Source organism: Drosophila suzukii, chromosome 2R (genome assembly GCF_043229965.1).
Source record: "Drosophila suzukii chromosome 2R, CBGP_Dsuzu_IsoJpt1.0, whole genome shotgun sequence".
NCBI classification, from domain to species: domain Eukaryota; kingdom Metazoa; phylum Arthropoda; class Insecta; order Diptera; family Drosophilidae; genus Drosophila; species Drosophila suzukii.
This window is the reverse complement of record NC_092081.1, coordinates 12,994,268-13,014,265: the sequence shown is the minus strand read 5'-3', so window position 1 is coordinate 13,014,265 and position 19,998 is coordinate 12,994,268. Positions and strand designations below refer to the sequence as shown.

At 41.3% G+C, this 19,998-nt stretch overlaps 1 protein-coding gene across 1 annotated transcript in view; it reads left to right on the top strand.

The window, feature by feature from the left end:
- Positions 1-8,009: 8,009 nt before the first annotated feature.
- The window catches only part of Obp56h (Odorant-binding protein 56h), a 97,033-nt gene continuing 85,044 nt past the window's right edge, over positions 8,010-19,998 (top strand). Inside the window, exons 1-2 of the mRNA XM_017086371.4 lie at positions 8,010-8,137; positions 8,205-8,559. Coding sequence (XP_016941860.3) covers positions 8,084-8,137; positions 8,205-8,555 — 405 coding nt within the window. The 5' untranslated portion in view covers positions 8,010-8,083 and the 3' untranslated portion in view covers positions 8,556-8,559. The remainder of the gene's footprint in view (positions 8,138-8,204; positions 8,560-19,998) is intronic.

Genomic DNA, 19,998 nt, shown 5'->3' with positions numbered 1-19,998 from the left:
TGTAAAAATTCAATATTAAAGATTTCCTATTATTATATGATTTGCAGATCTTAAGTCCTGATTAAGTCTTCAATAACTATCTTATATCTCTAAATAAATATTAGTTAATCTTCAGAAGTTCTCTGTTAAACTTCTGATATCTAATCCTTTCAATATTTAAGTTTTGTTTATTATCATATGATTTTGAGGTCTTATGTCCTGAATAAGTCTTTAAAAACTATATCATATCTATAAATATTAGTTAATCTTCAGTAGTTCTTTGCAAAAATTCGGAAATCATAACTCTATTAAAGCGCTGCTTTCGGTCAGCTTACTTTACTTAATAGATGGCCCAACTTGGCCTGTTATCGCAAACTATTCCCAGATACATTTGTCTAACTTTTTGCACCGCACTCGGAGGGCACTTGAACAGTCAACCACTTCGACAGTGGTTCATTGTACCATGCATGGAGTCCTCGCCGGTTGCAAGCCCCCCTGTAGCCCCCTTTTTTGCCCTGATTTACTTGGTCTGAAAGGGTTAAGAGGGGGGGCACTTCAGAACTTGTTTTTGCATCAGCTTGCAACCGCATCATTTTGATGTATTTTGTGGTTTGGTTGTTTAGCAGCGTAGTTTTTAGTGTATCATCATCACGAGTTTACACGCACGAGCTGCGTTGGGTATTTTTGCATACACTCCATATATACACACACACACCTATAAATTAACATATATACCTGGTACCTACATATATGTCGAGCCGGGAGGGGCAGTCCAAAGTGCCGACAGTCGAGATGTAGGGGAATGCATTGTTGTTGATGCTGCCCCAGCTTGAATTATCATACATGTGTTTGTCTTATTGCATTTTATTCAAATTTCCTACCGTGCGGTTTTTACGTTTTGCCCCATACCCGTATCGATTTGCAATTCGCAATCGCAATCAGCTCCAGAGACCTGGAGAACAGACCGGGGGCCTCAGGAAATGTTGATGAATGTACAACTGTATACATATGTATGCCGCAAACAGATGTTCGGGGTGGGGATCGGGCAGCCCTTTTTCCAAACGGGTCCCAATAGAGTTGTCTGTTGCATTTCAACAACTGTTGGTGAATATTTATATTCGGCTCCGTTTCGGCAATCGATATCGTTAATGAAAACAAATAATTCAGGTGTTTGATAAGTTCTAAGCGAAACAGGAGGCTGCCGAAGGATAGAGTTTAGAAAAATAGGAATGTTATTCGGTTATGTGAATAGTTTGCATTCTCCAGACTCTAGTGGAATCTATATTTTCCTTTCGACTCTTCAGATATGCAGATAAATGAGGAAAGATAGCCTTTCGACCCTTTTAATTTGACCACACATATGCAGACCCGAAATTCCTTACGTTTAGCTACCGCATTATTGACCTGGCCTTATTCGTCGGTGGTCACGTGTTCTGGCCTCGCCCCTTTCTAACGTTTTCACCGTTTTGGGGCCCGGATGAAAAAACCCTTTGTCTTGTACTTTATGACCACGTAGGGGTCGACAGCTGTGTTTGTAACCAATTTGCTACTGTACAGCCGAAAATACAATAAAACAAGGACCAGAGAGGGGACCCGGTATAACGAAAAGAAAACATCTTTTACAGCCATGTAACTGAACTCCAACTACGGTTTATGCTGGGCATATTTTAAAGTTTTCATTTGCATTTGCCGTCTCGAGCTGGGGTTAAATACAGGCCACCTTTCATAACCATTTTGCACCTGTCTGGGGCACAAGAAGGAGCGGAACAACAGGCTGGCAATTAGGCTCTTAAAACAATGAGATGGTACCGGCAGAAGGCAGAAGGCAAAGTCTCCTTTTTGGAGAACCCCAGCCAGTATCTGGGTATCTGTATATCTACTATCTGTATCCGTATCTGCATTGATTTGGGCGGCCTTAATTTGATGGCTATCGGAGGGGATGGCCTCGCAATTGGCATTGGCATCTGCGTGTTGGCGACACACGCACCCAAAATCCCCGGGAAGGACAAAGACGACGTTCAAAATTGCTTATCAATGTTGCACAATCGAAAAGAAGCCAGTGACGCACCAGCATAACGAGATGCTCGCAGTGGGACCAAAACCAAGCTGGAGATACAAATGCGGGAGGGTTCGGGTTTTGGGGAAAAAGAGCAGTACGTGGCGTAGACAATCAGACGGGTAATGTGTGCATAACAAATCAAGCAACAGGGCCGCCTGGTGATATAATCAGGCAGCGAATGTACCAGGGATGCGTTAAGTACTCTCCAAAAATGACGCAAGCTATGGAATTCCCAAGTGTTGCAGTTGAAAATGGCAAAATCATGTTCCTTATTGAAATTGATGGAAGGCGTCAGGAATTCAGGGTGAAAAATCCATTATTAGGTGGTTCAACCTGCACAGCTGTTATTAAATTCACTTATTGGCTGGTCCATTAAATAAAAATGGTAAAATGATTGATTATAGTTGGTCATCCACTGGAAATACGTCTTTGAATATGCACTTGACTGTGCCTTTTGAGTTCATGACCACGAATTCTAAGCTCCATTTAATAATTCTCAATATACCAATTTACTGCTGGCTTTTGCGGGCTTATTCCATTTCCAGGGAACGCTGCATCCCTGCATGAAATCACAATAGATCAAACTAATATCACATATCAGTCTCACCCATACTCCCCATCAGTCCATATAGAGACGAACACACGCACATAAGTGCGACGAAGGGCTTGTCAGCAGGCCATCGCTGTCGCCGCGGGCTCTCACACAGGACTGCACTGAAAAAAACTATGTATTGTCACGGAGATCTTTTCCTGGATATGTTATTAAGAAGTTATCTTAAAAGTAAACAAAGTAATATAGTATGTGTTAGATAAAAAAATGAGAAACATTTAATTACACACAAAAGTGTGACCTTCACTCTGTATCAACTGACGATCGAATGATTTAAAGCAAGCCAAACTTATCCCACAGAATCCTACTTTTATAGATTGATTTATATTTACAAATTATTGGACCAGCTGATCTTTAGCTACTCATCTAAAAAGAAACAGTGTGACCCTCTCTGTGGATAATTTGATGATCAGCTGATCCGAACTCAAAAATTTTATTGTTAATTATGTTTTATATATCTTTTTATATGAGTTCTTACGATGGGACTGGTTTGTTTGAGGATTTCTTCTGTATAATAAATTTGTTCTAATGGTAGTTACCCATTTTTTCTCAGTGTTGTTATGCGAGCTGGAGTTCGAAGCTGCAGGCGTTGTCGCCGTCGCCGTCTCCTTCTCACCATTTTTCATTTCACTGCGCCGTTGCACATGGCTGTCAACTGCCAGGCCAAGACGCAGATGTAGATGGAGATGGAAGTCTAAGCCGCCCGCCAGTTCAGATGCAGCCTCCTTTTGCCGAGTCCTTCGATGAGTCCTTCGGCGGAGGAAGAGAGTCGCGCGCCCGCATATCGATTTCAGCGCATTGTGCCCTGTTTGCATACAAATATCCTAAGGACATGTCACAGAGACGCACTGTGCAGCCTGCCCCCATTTTTCCCCGCCTCTGGCACACGTACGCATGTAAATTGTATTTGTGTGTGCAGGGGGGACACATCCCTATTTAGACAGCCCCCTCCATCTTACATCCTTGAGCTGCTTGTGCTTGATTTCATTTGCTCGGGCAATTGTCTTCGGCGGCGTCTGCTTCGACTTTATTTTTGCCAAAAACTTCCACACAAATTCGAATTCCTCGCTCTTTGGCAACTTGTCAGCCAGCCATTTTTCCGAAAAAAGAACTTCTGATACCCCCTCCTCTAATATCCTGGTATCCTGGTGCATGTGGAAGGACCTTTGTGCTTTTGTGCGTCTCGTCCTCTTTTCACTGCCACAATGCGAAGACAGCGAATTGGCCTGCGATGGTGCCTGCCTGTGACATTTGATGTTTAATTTCAATAACTCAGTGCTCTCGCATTTTGAATTTTTTTCCCTTCATCGGCTTTTGGAATGTGAGTGTGTGTGAGGGGGGAGTTGATTGGCCCTGGTTCTGAAGGGCCGTGAGTCCCGATTCCAATTATAGCTGTCCAAAATAAAGACGAGTGCAAATTACACAAATTTTACATCCAATAGAGCAGTCAGAGTGAAACTCTTGGCACTTGAAATCTGTTTACAAAAAGGACTTGGTTTTAAAGTTGTCAATAGGATGGGAGGTTTCAGGATAAGGCAAGTAAGACTCAAAACTCTAGTACCTCTAAAACTTCTGTTTTTTTAAATCTTTCAGCTTAAAAAGTTTAGAGCTACAAAAATATTAATAGTCATTACATTCCTCTATTATAATACTTTTTGTTTTTAAGAACTCAAAACCACACTAACAATTGCATTGTGATATTGATTTAGGTCCTTTACCAGTTATCGCATACAGACATTTTACTGGATTTATTTTCAAATTTCCTTTGGTTTCACTCTGGTTATATGCATTCCTCTGCCCTTGTTATTCACCCGAATATTCCCCACCCCCCCATCGAAATTTCCAATATTATAATAAATGCCTCGAAATCCAATTACTTTACCACAATGCCCGAAATATATTTTGATTTCGTATATAGCCCTACCCCATTTCTCATCCCAATTTTGGGCTCTTGGCTTTTGTGGTCAACGCACAACCGCTGGTGCATCATTCGAAAACCCGAAAACCGTAAAACGCAAGTTGCAGCAAACAAAGAACTCATGCGGCTTGCAATTGTGAAAGGTCAACATTCAGTTTTTGGGGGTTTTCACTTTTCCTTTTTACCCCATTATTCGGCTCAGCGGGTGATCGAAATCGTGGTTGATGGGAGAAATTCCGGGCGGTAGGTGTGAAAATGCCAAAACAGATGGACGTTAGAAAATGGGAAGCGGCACATTTCATTGACTGACTGCTGCTGGGAATTAATTGAGGCAGCTTGACAGCTGCCCTAACCTCTGACCGGGCCCAAAAGCCCTCCACTTCCATTTCCATTTCCAATTCCACTTCCACATTCACCCAACCTGGCTTAAAGCCGGGCCTTAAAGAACCGAAAACCAGCAGGAGGCTCCGAAAACAGAGTTGTCAGAGCTTGAGCCCGTTGCCAGCTGTTAATGAGCATTCAACTGGCTAATTAATTTTATACATTTATTAAACTTTGCCCTCACACAAACACACATACAGAGTTAGGCAGCCATCCTAGCCATCCCACAAACTATTTACCATACAAATCTAATTTTATCAACTTTGTCTTTGGCCGCTTAACTAGCCGAGTTGTCCTGTGTTGTCCTGTTCCATTTCTCAGGCTGCTCTGCTCTGCCAGGAAGTCCTATAGGACTCCTGCCCCGACTCCTGTCAAAACATTGTGACACAGTTCTGCTTTCTTACAATTTGCCCCGCTCTTTATTTAGCCACGTTTGTTACGGCTTGCGCCATTCTCTTGGCTCATTAACGTTGGCCTTTGTTTCGTCCTGTCATCGTTGTCGTCTGGAAAAGCAGGAGGAAATCCAGGGGACAGCCAGGAAAAGTGGGAAGGATACACACAAAAAAGTGTCCTTGGTCAAATTGACCAATGCTGATAGTCTTGTAACTATACAAAATAGTATATGTTTTTGTTTCTGATTGGTTTACCAGTCAATAGCTAAGCAACTATTAAATAAGTTACTTTTACAGCATGAGGGGATTTAATAATTTTGTTATAACTATTTTAAACAGTAATTTAACTATGAAAAACAGTGATCCTATCGTAAAAGCCTTCATATAAAAGTAAGCAACATTATAAAATATTTTCCAATTTGTTACTTTTAATTCCCAACTGGATCTATCGTTCAATGTATAAAGACCCCCAAGTCTGACTTTGAAAAGTTAAGACCTTACATTAAAGAAAGTATTTTTTATAAAAGGTCTTTCACATACTTTCATACAACCTGGAAGTTAAGTCAACTTTTGGAAAATGGTAATTTGATATTTACCTAATCAATAAAACGTATTAGTTTCTGTGACTTGTCAAATTATCATTTTATTTTTACATTGACTATAAAAATAGTAATGTAACTATATTTCATGGTTTGGAAACACTTAAAATTTTTGTATAGTTACTAAACTATTTTTTATAATAAACCTAAAGATAACGTATTACAAAAGGCTAAATCTATCATGGCTGAACTTATTAATTTGATTGGTTGTGCCCATTTACCAATTATATTAGTAAATTTAACATACAATTTTTTTGCGTGTAGAGAGGGAAAGCGAGCTGGAGCCGAGCCAGGCATCCTGCATCTATCGCCTTTTGTGCGGTGGCCTTTGTAATTTATAAAAGTCCACCGAACAGTCTTCAGCCTTCATTCCTAATATCAGTTGAGCTGGCTGGCTAGATGGCTGCTAGCTGGCTGGCTGGCTGGCTGGGGCATGTAAATCAGGTCAAAACAATGCAACTGACAGTGAATTGTGTTCGGTTGTCGTCTGCCCAGTTCTCCCCCTGGTTTGGCCCATGCCACAATGACACATTCAGGACTTGAACAGTTTTACTTCATTATTGGTTACTCAGCAATTCATTCACAGGACACACCTTGTGTCTGTGCAAGTGTCCCTGTTCGGGCGCCATCGCATTGCCCTTTTTATGGCCATGTCCTTTGCTTATCCTGCCTGACTAATGACAAGCAGTGGTAGTGGTAATGGTAGCATCAGGCCAGCCAATTCGCCGACTTCCCTCCGGTTTTTCATCGCTCGGCCTTTTGTCAACCACTTCGCCTCGACTTGGAATCGTCCTCTTTTTGTTTCTTGGCGAAAAACCCAGACCCAGGCCTACATGGAGGGGCTCAGGACCAAAAGTGGGCGTGGCCAGGCGCAGGACAGGCTCCGGTTTCGACTTGGCCAGGTGCTCTCCTCTTTATAACAAAGGCATAAATTATTTGTGCTGTCAACATGGGCTTCCCCAGCCCTGTAAATGGCAGTTGGCCTGCGAACTCGAGCTTATTGTTTGTCTATTGATTTGAATTTGCCCAGGAATTATGCAAGTTATTTTATTTCCGCACCACCCTTCGTCTCCATCGGGCAAACAAATGTTTGCTGTATCATGGCCGGGGGTTGGGGACTGATGGTTGTTTAATTGTTATGGATAGTCACAGCGGACTTGGGCAATATGTAACTTCGATTAAAAACGTCTGCAGGTGAATGGGGCCATATATTAGATCACCTTTCAAAGCATTGATAGCTGTCGCGTTGAAATAAATTGTTTGTAGATAAATAAAACATTTACGTTCTATCATGATATTAAAAGTGTAATTAAACTCACGAGTTCCAATAATATTTTAAGATCTATTGCATGCACCTAATCTGACATTATTTCAAGCGATGACCAGCAAAAACATTAGATATTTTAAGATTAAAGCGATTATGGCTCAGCAAAGCGAATTATTTAATATATTTGTCAATGGCAACCTAATCTAATTACAAAACATTTTAATCGCACTACTAATGGTAATGCATTTTGGTATTACTTTTATGAATTTACCATTTCATGCTTGGCAAATGTTTAAATTTATGAGTTACAAATTGGTTGCGAGAGCTTTGCTAATTCGGTAAATTATTCAGAGTCCGACCTTCATTGGTTGTCAGCAGACTCGGAAATATTGCTGTGATTATGCGAGATTAAAAGCCTTCTAAAATATCAATTGGGGATTCGGCAATGGCCAGGCCAGTACAAATGGCATGCAAATCAATTGGGAAAGTGTGAATGGCTCAAACAAAGGCCGAAAATTGTCAAACTCTGACCGCATCTAAATACAATAAATGAATAATTGATTCGATGTGGGGCCTGGCAACTAATTGCGACTAACTTTGCTGATTTTCAAGCCCAACTCCCCCCCAAAAACTGCAAATGGACTGATAATGGAATATAATTACAATCGAAAAAGGGAAATTGTATTGTGGCGTAATTGTCTGTATTGTGCGTAATCAAATTCTGATTCATCTCGCAAAAAGTTTAATTGCCTTAATTGCATTTCCTCTAATTCGAAATCGCACTGATCTGGTATAAAAGCCACCGATTCTGAGCAATTGACCAACACTCGAGGTTTTCAAGTGAATCCGGAAAAGTTTAAACTAAAGCAAATATCAAAATGAAATTCACCCTATTCTGTGGAGCTCTGGCTGTTCTTTTGGCCGTGGGTCAGGTAAGAGGAGCAGTCACAGGACCAATTGTACGTTATATTTGATTTTAATTTCTTTTATTTTTTTCAGTGCGATTCGGACTTCCGGCAGATGATGCAGGAGTGCATGCAGTCCACCCAGGTGACCGAGTCTGACCTCAAGGACTTCATGGCCAGCGGAATGCAGAGCAATGCCAAGGATAACCTCAAGTGCTACACCAAGTGTCTGATGGAGAAGCAGGGTCACCTCACCAATGGCCAGTTCAATGCCCAGGCCCTGCTCGATACCCTCAAGAATATACCGCAGATCCAGGATAGGTTGGAAGAGATCAGCTCGGGGGTGAATGCCTGCAAGGACATCAAGGGTACCAACGATTGCGACACGGCCTTCAAGGTCACCATGTGCCTCAAGGAGCACAAGGCCATGCCAGGACATCACTAGAGATCTTAGGGCATTTCAATGGTCCTAAAAAGTTGATTAGCTGAGTTTGCACATCTCAGGTAAATGTTGTGAAATAAAGTTGTTCAAGTTGCACTAAAGCAAACTTCAGTGAAATCACTTGGTTGGGGGAACTTACCTTAAAGGAAAATGGTATATTGATATACATCTTTCTTTATATTATAACATGGATATAATATTACCAAAACAGGACTTCTATGTATTTTACAGAAAAAATATTTCCACAACTGCTTAAGTATTCTATTCTATCTATTTTTCTAAGAACCCCTTTTATAGAAGGGTTTGTTCATTATAATCTAATCAGCATACCAATCGATTAGGTGTGTCAATTCAAGCAGTCCTAGGCTTGTCCAAAACCCAGCTCAAAGTAAATTCCAGAATGATAGGCCAAGAACTACCAGTAAGATTGAGAAAAGGCATATCGAAGGTAAGGAGATGACTTTGCTACAGCATTCCGTGATTTATCAACTCTCGGCTTTCTGGGAAGCAGCCATTGACAACCTGTTTCCTTCGAGCCACCACAGCGTTGTCTACGAAAATCATTTGTCAATTTTAATAAGTTTAAAATCAAGATAATTAAAAGAGAAGTTCGAAACAACGGGCGCCTGGCAACCCAGAAAGCAGAGGATGGAAAACCCGGCATGTGGGGGGGGATGAGAATCCTTTCCTTTTCTTTGGAACACTGTGACACCAATTACCGCTAATAAATCATTTCACGTGTGAGACCCTTCCGCCCTGGTCTCCGTTTATACACTCATATACCTTTCGGGTAACATATGAGCTGCGCTTAATGGCGAAAATCGTGGCAAGAGGGGGTTTCGGGATCGAGAGCCAATGTAACCATAGAAGATGTAACATAAATCAACGCCGCAGCAGCCTGCAATGGAGGAAGACAAACGCGGTTCATTGCACTTGTCTGCCGGGCGGATGGTGGAGTGGGTTCGATTCCCGGGGATCAGAATCTGAATCAGAATCAGAATCGGAGATGGGGACACTAAGATACTTGGGGTGTGAGAGTGAGGAACCATGGGGCCGGCAGGTTGACAAGCCCCAGCGACATGAGACAACAGAAACTGAACGGAACGCTGCAGAACGTAAAGAGAAAGCCAAGAATTCTTTGAAGGACCCAGCCCAGCAATGACAATTTGAAAAAGAATCCCTGCTTCTTGTTTGAATTGAAAGGTCGCAGGCAGTTGGCAAAGATGGTGATGGAGTTTAGAGCTGGGAAACGGGTTGGGGTCGTAGTAGTAGTAGTAGTAGTTGGGGACACCCTGGACGTTGGGGCGTTGTCATGGCAGCCACATGCATACAAATTTTACCCACTTCAAATTGTGCAGCCCGGCCATGCATATAATGGCCTGGCCTTTTATCAACTAACAAATACCAGGCAACAAAAAAACTTTCCAACGATGGATGACTACAGTCGCAGACGAGAGGAGGGACTCCCTCTTCCAACTCCATCTCCAGTTGCACTGGAAAACTCAATTTGAATATTGTTGGACGAAACAAGAAAAGAGCCGAGACGGTCTGCTCCAAGACGTACCACCACCACATGATGAAATGCAGTCAAGTTAAAAAGTGTCACTTGAGTTATGAGTTCATTGTTTGGAGTTACCAAGAGACCGGCCAGTGGGGATGGATGGATACGGATGATGATGGAGCAGGCTTCTTTTCAATGGGATATTGTTGGTAGTCGCTGAATAGTTGGATTGGCCTGGTCTGGCCTGGTCTAAAAGGGTTGCTGGATGACTAAGACGTTTGCGGTGGCTCGGAAAATATTGTAGCGGCTGTGTTGTTTATTGCCAAGTCAATCTGCAGATACAATGGGGTTGTTCCTGGATTAATTTGATCTGGCAACTGCGATAGAGTGATCCAAAAGCTAGAACTAATTTTGGGATAAATCGAGTCTGCACAGAGGCATTTCTCCCGCCCTCGAACCGCACAATTGTCACCCCGAATGTTGGGTTATTTTCAACACTTGCTGGGTTTCCTCCGGTGCCAGTATTATCGCAGTTAAACGATCTCATTCGCTGATCCGCTGTCACTGATAACGGGTGTGCGATAGGAAAATAATGGATATGGCATAGGCAGCATAGACAGTCATATGAAATGAATTTCAATTTTGAAAAATTGCTTTCAAAATGCCTGTGTGAAAAACGGAAATGCTGCGAGAATTTTCCCCCCCGACCCTTGGTTACTTCCCCTTCAGTATATATTGTTTCCTCTTCACGAGGAGCGTGTGCCCAAATTAGAAAGCAAATGCCAGGAGGGGTTCTTCTGATATTTACAGCCCAAAAAGTTGACACTTTAGTTGCTGTTCTTGCACATTATGTGCGGGTGCACGTTTTCCCGCTCGGGAAAACTAACGGCACAGTCCCGCTCAAGATGCACGGGCACGGCATTAGCGATCAGATCCAGGTCCCAGATCTCGAGACCTCAGACCCCCGATCCGAGTTCACACCAAAAGTCCCGGGAGGGCCCTTCGCCAGCCCCGATGAATTTACATACTATATATGCAAGAGAGTTTTATTGCCAAATCCCTATTATGTGGGAACTGGCCCAGTGTCTCATTGTCGGGTTCGGTATTTAATTATCGGTTGCATGTCAACGCCTTTTCAATACCTTCATTATGCTCCTGGATCGCCGGGGTAGGGTCATAATTAAGCGCGCCTAAATATACACTTTTGGTGAATTCTAATTTTAATTGCCGCCACCGTCTATTTCGGGTGCCTATTCGTATCTTTTGTACCGCCATGGAAACCCAGGTCTGTTGAATGGAAATGCAGATACACGGTAACAGAATTTTATTTAAATTACCCGGATGTTAACAATTTTCTGTCTATGGTCTTTGATCGCACAGAAGCATTTGATTTATGAATATAATGTAAGGTTGCAAGCTGCCAAAAAATAAGTAATGGCTAAGCCAAAACTATGGGAATCGAATATAAAAATTAAAAAAAAAAATGTGTATTTATTCTTTGTATACCTTAGATTATGTTAAATTATATACAAAATACCAATAGAACGATGGTTTGTAGGCTACCTAAATTAATAAATTAGGGTTTTAATGGTCTTAATAAATAATAAATAAATTAAAGGTCTTAAGAAATTGCTTTTAACTTGAAGTGATATATATTAAAAGAGGAGATTTTCCATTTTATTCATCAAAATAGGCGTACAAAAGCCTTGACTTTTTACTTTATATTCTTGTAAAACACAAAAAAGCTTTCATTTCGAATCGCTAAGCTGTTGGTCTGCAATTGAAATGCCTAAATTCCATTGCAAGCTACCACTCAATTGGGAAAAATTTGATCTAACTAATCAAGAGAGTGGCTTTTGGCCCTCCAAAGTATTCATTTCACTTTTTTCGTCCTTCCAAGTGGCTTAAAACCAAACCAATTCCCCATGCCATCTCAATGGCAATCGTGTGTATATATCTATCTGCCAACTCTTGGCCCATGGAATCCCAGGGAAAATGTAAAAAAAAAACTCGGCTAACCAACTCAAATCAAGCGACTGTCTGAGGGGGCCGAGCTTAGTTGTCAATCAAATTGTCGCAAGGGCCACACGCAAATTTATTAAATCGATATGCCGTCAAAATTGAAAGTGGTTTGGTATGGCAGGTCGGGGAAAATGGGGAATGGGTTTTGGGATTGGTTAGCTGGGAATTCCCCGCGATGTCAGACAGTCGAAAGCCCAGTGCAAACATTTGCCTTGATTGCACTCAATTCGACAACTAACGATTCTCCATTGGCCTTGGCAATGCCAAATAGCAAATATTTGAATGTCGTGAAAAATTGAACAGTTGTGGGCGGAAAACGATGTGTGCGCAAAGGAAAACGTCTGCGAAAGTGGGTTGCGCGAATTTATTGTTATTACAAGCGATTTTCTAAAATAATTAATAGCAAGTGTGCGTGGATTCTGTGGCTGTCACCAGCAGAAATTACAATTACAAGAACGGTTACATTGCGAACAAAGGGCGATTTCAGTTCCTTGAAGGGGGAAAGGGAGGGGGAAAAGCGGCATGGTGTCCGGCAATTGTGCATTTTGTCAATGGGAATTAAATTGGCAGTCGTCGACTCTCAGAATGTCAACTCACACCAGCAGGAAATGACAGCAGTGAAAATCGGAGGGGTATGAGTGAGTGGGATTTCGACTGCTCGAAACGGCAGGATGTCAAAGTTCCTAAAGGGACCAAGTCCGGGTGGTTCAATTGTGGGCATGTTGAGCGGTCTGTCCGCAGCACAGGACTTCAGGACTCTAGGACTCGGGATTCAGGATTCAGGATTCGATCGTTCAGTTGGCTGGCCATTCCCATCATTAGCGCCTGTACGTGTCAAATTGATGCTGTTATTGTTCTCCCCCAGTCATAGTGTGTGTGTAAGTCTATACCATATATATCCTGGAATGGCCGTGAGTACTATTTGACATTTAGCTTAGCCGCGGGTGACAAATTTAATGGACGCACCAAGTTCTTTTGTGCCCTAAAGAGAGAGGGTGCTATTGATTTTCCTGCCTTGATGCTAAGGCCATTCAATTGTTCGATTGTCTAATTACTGTTCTATATTCCAGACATTTGGCATAAATATTTTGTAAATACCAGAGAAAATGTGGTACAGCCCTAAAGCAACCGCAAGATAAAGGTATTAACCCTTTGAGCCGAAAAGCTGACATGAGCAAAGGCGCTGAAAATGGTTATCTACCAAATCGTGACATCCCAATTGCACGTACTACCCACCAATAGGTTGCTTTTAGAATTCCATAAATGGTATATCTGGTAAAAATTTGAATTCTCTAGAAGTGACTTCCCGCTCACACTCTTCTGGCATAAATCAATTAGCTGTGGACACCTTACCATTCCAAAACCGAGCTCGTAAATTATAAATGTTCCGAAGCACACACAACTTTTGAATGAACAAGTCCAATGCATTTGGGCTTGAATTACCTGCGGTATGTGCTGAACTACGTGTCTTGGCCATATCTTAGATGGCCAAGCTTTGGGCCCGCTCTCATATAAATTATTTTTGATTGATGTGGCTCGCAGAGACCGAGCACGTGCAACCGACTCGTTGAGATTCGTCAAACAACTCAACCCAGGAGAATCCAGAAGATGATTAAAATGCAGCCAAGGTTACGTGTGGCGTCCATCGAAAAAAAATATAACACAAAACAAAAGGAACGAAAAAAATATGTTTTAATTGTCTCGGTTTTTTGGGTTTTGTTCGAGTGAATGCTTTTTGTTCCTCGAGGGGAGTTGTTCCTGCATAAGAAATTCTCGCACATATGATTTTTGAGTTCTTCGAATTAACGAGCTATGGACGTGCACGGCATTCCACTAGAAATTATATATCTCTGGCTGAAAATTCTGAGTAATTTATTATACGCTGACTTAGTTCGGGGCAGGGTTTACGGTAAACTAGTTTAGTGACGCCTTGTAACAGTTCTTGGGAAAGCGGTCAACCAGCCAGCCAGAAAGTCGCTAAATGAAAACTCCAAGGTCCATCTTCAGAGTGAGGGACTTGCACGTGTCCGAATTGAAGGCACACTCCATCTACCAAAGACCCCCTTTTCTCAATTCCTATCGCCCTCTTAAAGTGGTGCCATAAATGCGATTCGAGTGCGCCTGGCTGAAGTCCGCCTATCTAGTTGCTGGTTTTATTGGCCCACTCGTATGTAATTGCTATTATTTTCACTGTGTTCAGATGGTTCGTCTAAGGCCTTTTTAGAATTATGGCTTATACTTGCCGCTTTCCCGGGAAAACCGTGCTGCCTGGCTTTCCTGAATGAGTAGTTGAGTCGAGGGGTTTTAATCATTGAACGCAATTTAATGGAGGTCGTTCTGGGCTCTAGTTTATGCCCATCGTTTTACACTGCAACTGGGCAGCTGCAAGTGATTCGTATCTCTGAAACTCTTTTCCCACCGAGTTCATTCAACTGCAGTATAAGTTTCGAACTGAAGTTACTATTTACCGGCCTTAGGTGTATAGTTATATAGTTATAGGTAACACTTAACTCCGGAAGTCATAAAATAAAACGTTTTATTTTATATTTGCAAAATTATGTAAATGGTAAGAGCTACCAATCCTGTAAGCTATATTATTTCTCAAACTTCCCATGTCCGTTTCTCTGCTTATATGACTGTTTGACGGTATGAACATTTTCATAGATATATTTATTATATATATATTTTAAGATATTCTTAGATATTAATATGGATGATATTATAAACTTTATTGGGTAGGCCTACATATTTTTCATCATGGTGACTGTACTACATACAACACAACACATCGTTTAATTTTCCAGGAAGACCTAAAAATCTATCTAAGCAACCTAATATGTTCTAAAATTTAGATTAGAAATATTAGATTAAAAGTGCACACCAAATGCTCTATATAACAATTATCTATTACCATTTATTTGCTACTTTTACTCAATTTCTAGCTAGATAAAACGTTACTTCCAGTCGATTAGAGCCGAAACCCGATTTACCAACACTCCCAAAATCTTATATTTGCTGTTAAAACTCTTGGTAAGCCTTTGCAGACTTTTTCCACTGCTTTTCCGCTCGCCTTTTTGCCTTCTCCTTGGCCAAGAGTCGTTTAACACTTGGTAACACTGTTTCGATTCACATTCGACACATTCGCACAGTCATCGCACGGAATCCCCGGAGACAAAAGGCTTCTAGTCCGGCTTCGATTGCTCGGCGCTTGTTCAAGTTTAATTGGAAAACGCAAAATGCAATATTTGCTTACGCTCGAGACCGGATTGGAGTGGCCATGATTCGGAGGCGGAAAGTCGGAAGTCGGAAAGCCAGGGGGAGGCATTTCGGTATGGATATGGGCGAAAACAATCAATAGATCAAAACTGCACACGAGGCGCGCTCGTAGCATTTGTGCATCCAATTGCAATCATCAGAGTGAGAGCAAAAGGGAAGCGGCACAAGAAACAAAATATGGCCAAGCGAACGCGGCCTCAAAAATCAGCCAGGCACCAGGACTATGAGGCGAAAGTCAACAGAAGGCAGAAAACTGGCTCAGAACCTGAACTGGAGGAGCCATCCGGAGTCCGGGCGATGACTAAACAAAGTTAGACAAGATTGTGCAACAAACAAAACAGAGGCAGCAAAAACTGCAGCTCTCGCCTGCATTGTTTTGGAGCCCGATTGTAGAGGAAAGCGGAGCATGGGGCATGGAATACCTCCTCGAAAAAAAACCTCATGCTCTCAATCTCCTCCTGCCAATTCAGAGTCTTCTGCCCATCCCACTCACCTGTTAGTGCCAGCTTGTTGGCACTGCCACTTCCACTTCCAGCCCAGTTGAGTTGAGTTGCCCGGCGAGTTTAGCCAACTTCTTGCTGGCCGTTTGGCCGTTTGGCTGTTTGGTTGGTTGGCTGGTTGGCCTGTTGCGATTGTGTGCGGCATAATTGCATGCGATTATGCTGCCCGCTCAGCTGTGCAATTTATATCATGGGAGCAGCAAACAAGTGAGCAGCGGCCTCCACAGCAGCCCCCAATCTTCACACTTGTCGGCAGCTGGAGGGGAGGGGGTATTGGGAAGCTGACAACAAGATCCAGGCATCCTGCTATCGCCCCAACAAAACTGAGTTGTGTTGTGCTACAATGACACGTTGTATGAGGACTTAAGTTGCCTGAAATTAACTAATTGTATAGTAGTTGACATGGTTCTCTGTTTTCTTACAAATTTTTAATAATTCTTAAAGGTATGTTTTGATGAATTGAGATGGCTAAACCAAATTAATTATATAGAAGTTGATATAGATCTCGGGTTACTTCCAAATTTGTAATAATTCTCAAAAAAATTTTCCCAATACAATGGGTTAGAGGAACTTAAGAAGCTGCTATGGATATCAGTTTTCTAAAAAAAAATAAAAGTTCCGGAAATGATTAAGCATTTATTGGGATTAGATAGATAGATAATAAAATGTTGTCAGGATGTAAAACTGACAAGGTTCCACTAGTATGTTTACTTTAAAATATATATAGAACATTTTGAAAAATACGTTAGCAGTATTAATACTTATTTCTTTTGCAACGGATAGCATTAATAACTTATAACTTTTTTAGTATCTAAACAGTTTCTTAACATTCATGGCCAATTTGTATAAAGCTTTTAAATACCTTTCTAATTAACCACAACCATCCCTAACGACCAAATCCAATAACTATTATGTTAACTGACCATTTAGTTTGGAAGCTGAAGTACTTAACTCCTATAAACCTCAGTGAAATACCTATTCCATCGTTTCAGTAATTCAATTGTAAGTTTTCCCCTTTCTTCGACGCACTTAAATATCAGGTTAAATGCAGATTTATCCGATAACATACCTCCGCTTTAAAAGTCCAGCCATTCCCATCGCATACATTCTAATTCCAATTTGGGAGCAAACGAGCCGAATAACGACCTGCATTTGGCCAACATTGATCCGATTAACTTGCTGGACAAAGTTTGTTGTCATGTTGCGTTTGTCATGGAAAACCCATCAATAAAGGCGAGTAGATGCAATTTGGAGAATTTCATCAATCAGGGCGATTTCATTTCATGCTGCATTTTTGCACTGCAAAACGAGACCGTTAATGAACAAAAAGGAGACAAAGGGGAGTTTCCTTTGTCAAAGCTCCATCAATTCGGTGCGGATAGGGCTCACATGATGGTTCACAGGAAAATAAAAGGCCAAAGCTGTTCCACAGTGCCGGCAACCGCTTCGATTCCATCCTGGATCCTTCATCCTACCAAAAATCGGATTCCAACCTCCTCATCCAACCCCGACCAGACTGTCAATTTCAGCTGCTGCTGCGGCACCAGAAATTTGTTTTTAGTTCAGTTTTTGGCCAGCAATCCCGTGTCCAGCCGGCATATTTTATATCGGTCTGTGCAGCATTTGCCATTTCACAATTTGTTTGGGATTGCCATCTCTCATTCCCCATTCCAATTTGCCAATTTGCCCCTTTGACTGACCCTGCAGAATGGTCCATGTCCATGGAAATCGACTTTGGTCGACCCACTAATCGAAAAGTTGTGCCCAGCTCGTCGCACTTTAGTAATTAAACTTTGCCAACTCATTTTATTGTCGCTCTCTAATTATTTATGCATACATCAACGACTGCGCTTCCAGCAATCAGCTGACAATTTATCACGCAATTTAATGCATATTTAAATTTACTGTTGTTCGGTTGTAGTTGCGCACTATAAATCGAAATACTATATTCGAAATTAAGAGATATCAGCGGGATAACCTCTGGCCTGGCTACAGACATAAATATTATAAATACATTCCGAACATTGCCCTCAAGTATTAAGACATCCAAGAGAGAAACATGACTTTATTGGTGGCATCGCAGGAGATAAGGGCCTTTATGAACTATAGACTTCCCTGATAACCCTGGAACTATAAGGAATCTCTTTGTTTTGCTGTCTTACGCTATCAAATATTAGGAATACACTTTAAAAAAATAAATAAAAATAAGAACTATCAACTAAATATTAGGAATTGCATCTGAAAAATTCGTATCACTTGTATCTACTGATATGGATTTTTGTATATATTTAAAATATCTTTAGGATATCTTTGACATCATGTTAAAGCATTCATTTTCCTTGTTACTACTAAAAACCCCATTCCTTTGCTTGCATATTTATTTATTTACTATAGAAACGCATTGGAATCACATTCAAGAATACATTTTTCTCGGATTAATGATACGCAATCGTTATCCCTTCACTACTTATTTCCCTACTGAGTTCCGACTTAATACCCCTGTAAGTACAGGACTCACTCCTTGGACGATAACAAAGTGTCCTGCAGCATTCCCAGAAGCCACTCACACACACATGTGCTGCTATTCTAGCTTCCCAGCATTTCCACACTCATCTGAGGAGATGTGGGAAAAATAGTAAAATGAAAACAAGTTGAACAAGTTTCCGACACCTCGAAAAAACAATGCCAGTGCTGTGTGTTGTGTCTTTAGCAGGGAGTCAGGTTCGAGCTCAAGTCAAAGGTACTAACTTAGTTACATTCGCTCTCATTGTCACAGAGGATGGACACCCGAAGAATGGGGGTGGCGTTTGGTTGAAACTTGGGGGTTCTTGTGCCTTTTCGACCACCTAGGATATTTGTTGCGGCACTAGGAATTGTCTTTTCTGCCTCGTGTGCCGCCCCAGCCTCCTAATGAAAAAGTTCTTATGAATAATAAATGCATTAGAGAAACTTCCACATACAAACAAAAGTTCCATCTTATAGGACCCCCTAAAAGAATGTTTTATGGCTGGCCTGGTATGAGGGCAGCAGCATTCATAAATATTACATTTTGCGTACGCAACTCCGGAGGTGGCAAACGATTCACCACTCGCCACTCGAAAACTTCTCCAGGCGGCCTTGGCCTTAGACAGCTAGCTGCTCCTAAGTATATCGAATTGTCTAAACACGAACTGCAGCCCATTGTGTAAACAATCTTGCTCTATAAATAGTCGCATCTTGCAGTGCGTTCTGCGTATCTTTCGGATAGTGGATATCCATCTAGTGCAACGATCGGGGCAATGTGTTAAACATCTTTTAGCGTTGACAAAATGGCATGCCGCTTGATTATCTGCTGCAGCTGCGGCAATTAGAAGATGCCGAGATGCAGAACTCTGGGAAAAGTATCCGACGGATATGCATGCGGCGATTGCTGTTGGCGGCGCGTGTGAGTTAATGGTAACAATAACAATCTCCATGTATAGAGCAGGGTCTCTGGGGTTTCGAGGGGAAGGGAAATGGTTCTGCGAGAATCTCGGGTTAAACTATCGAGTGAAAGAGAGCGGAGGAGAGTTTTCAGATACGAGATGCGAGATACGGGAGATGAATGAGCTGGAGAGCGGAGAGCACAGTAAACCAAAATCAGGAATTTAAATTGTTTTGTGAAGTTTGTTTGGGTAATAATTTAAATATGTTTGGTTAATAAGAAAAATGAGTATGGATTTTATTTATTGATAAACATTCTTTTAATGTTCTTACAAAATGCCATAATAAATTATGGAAGCAGCCTATGCTTCTGATGTGTAGAGTTCTGTTTTTGTATAGTAAATAATAGTATGTAGATTTATAGATTTGTTATAAAAACATTTTAAGAATACTCAGTTTTCGACATTTAAGTACATACAAATCTAGTTCTTAAACCTGGAAGTTCTTCCTAACACCTATAAAATAAACCTTACTTAAATGGGTTAATTTCAAAAAAAAAATGTAAGGCTCTTTTGAAATAAATGAGTCATGACTAAAAACCCTTAAAAGAAACATTATTTAATTTAGCAATAATTGTTGATTTATGTGATATTAACTACCTATTGACAAACGCAATTTTATTCCCAATTGAATTTCAAGTTCCTGTTTGCTCGCAGTCAATGTTTACGTTTGATTCACAAATTCA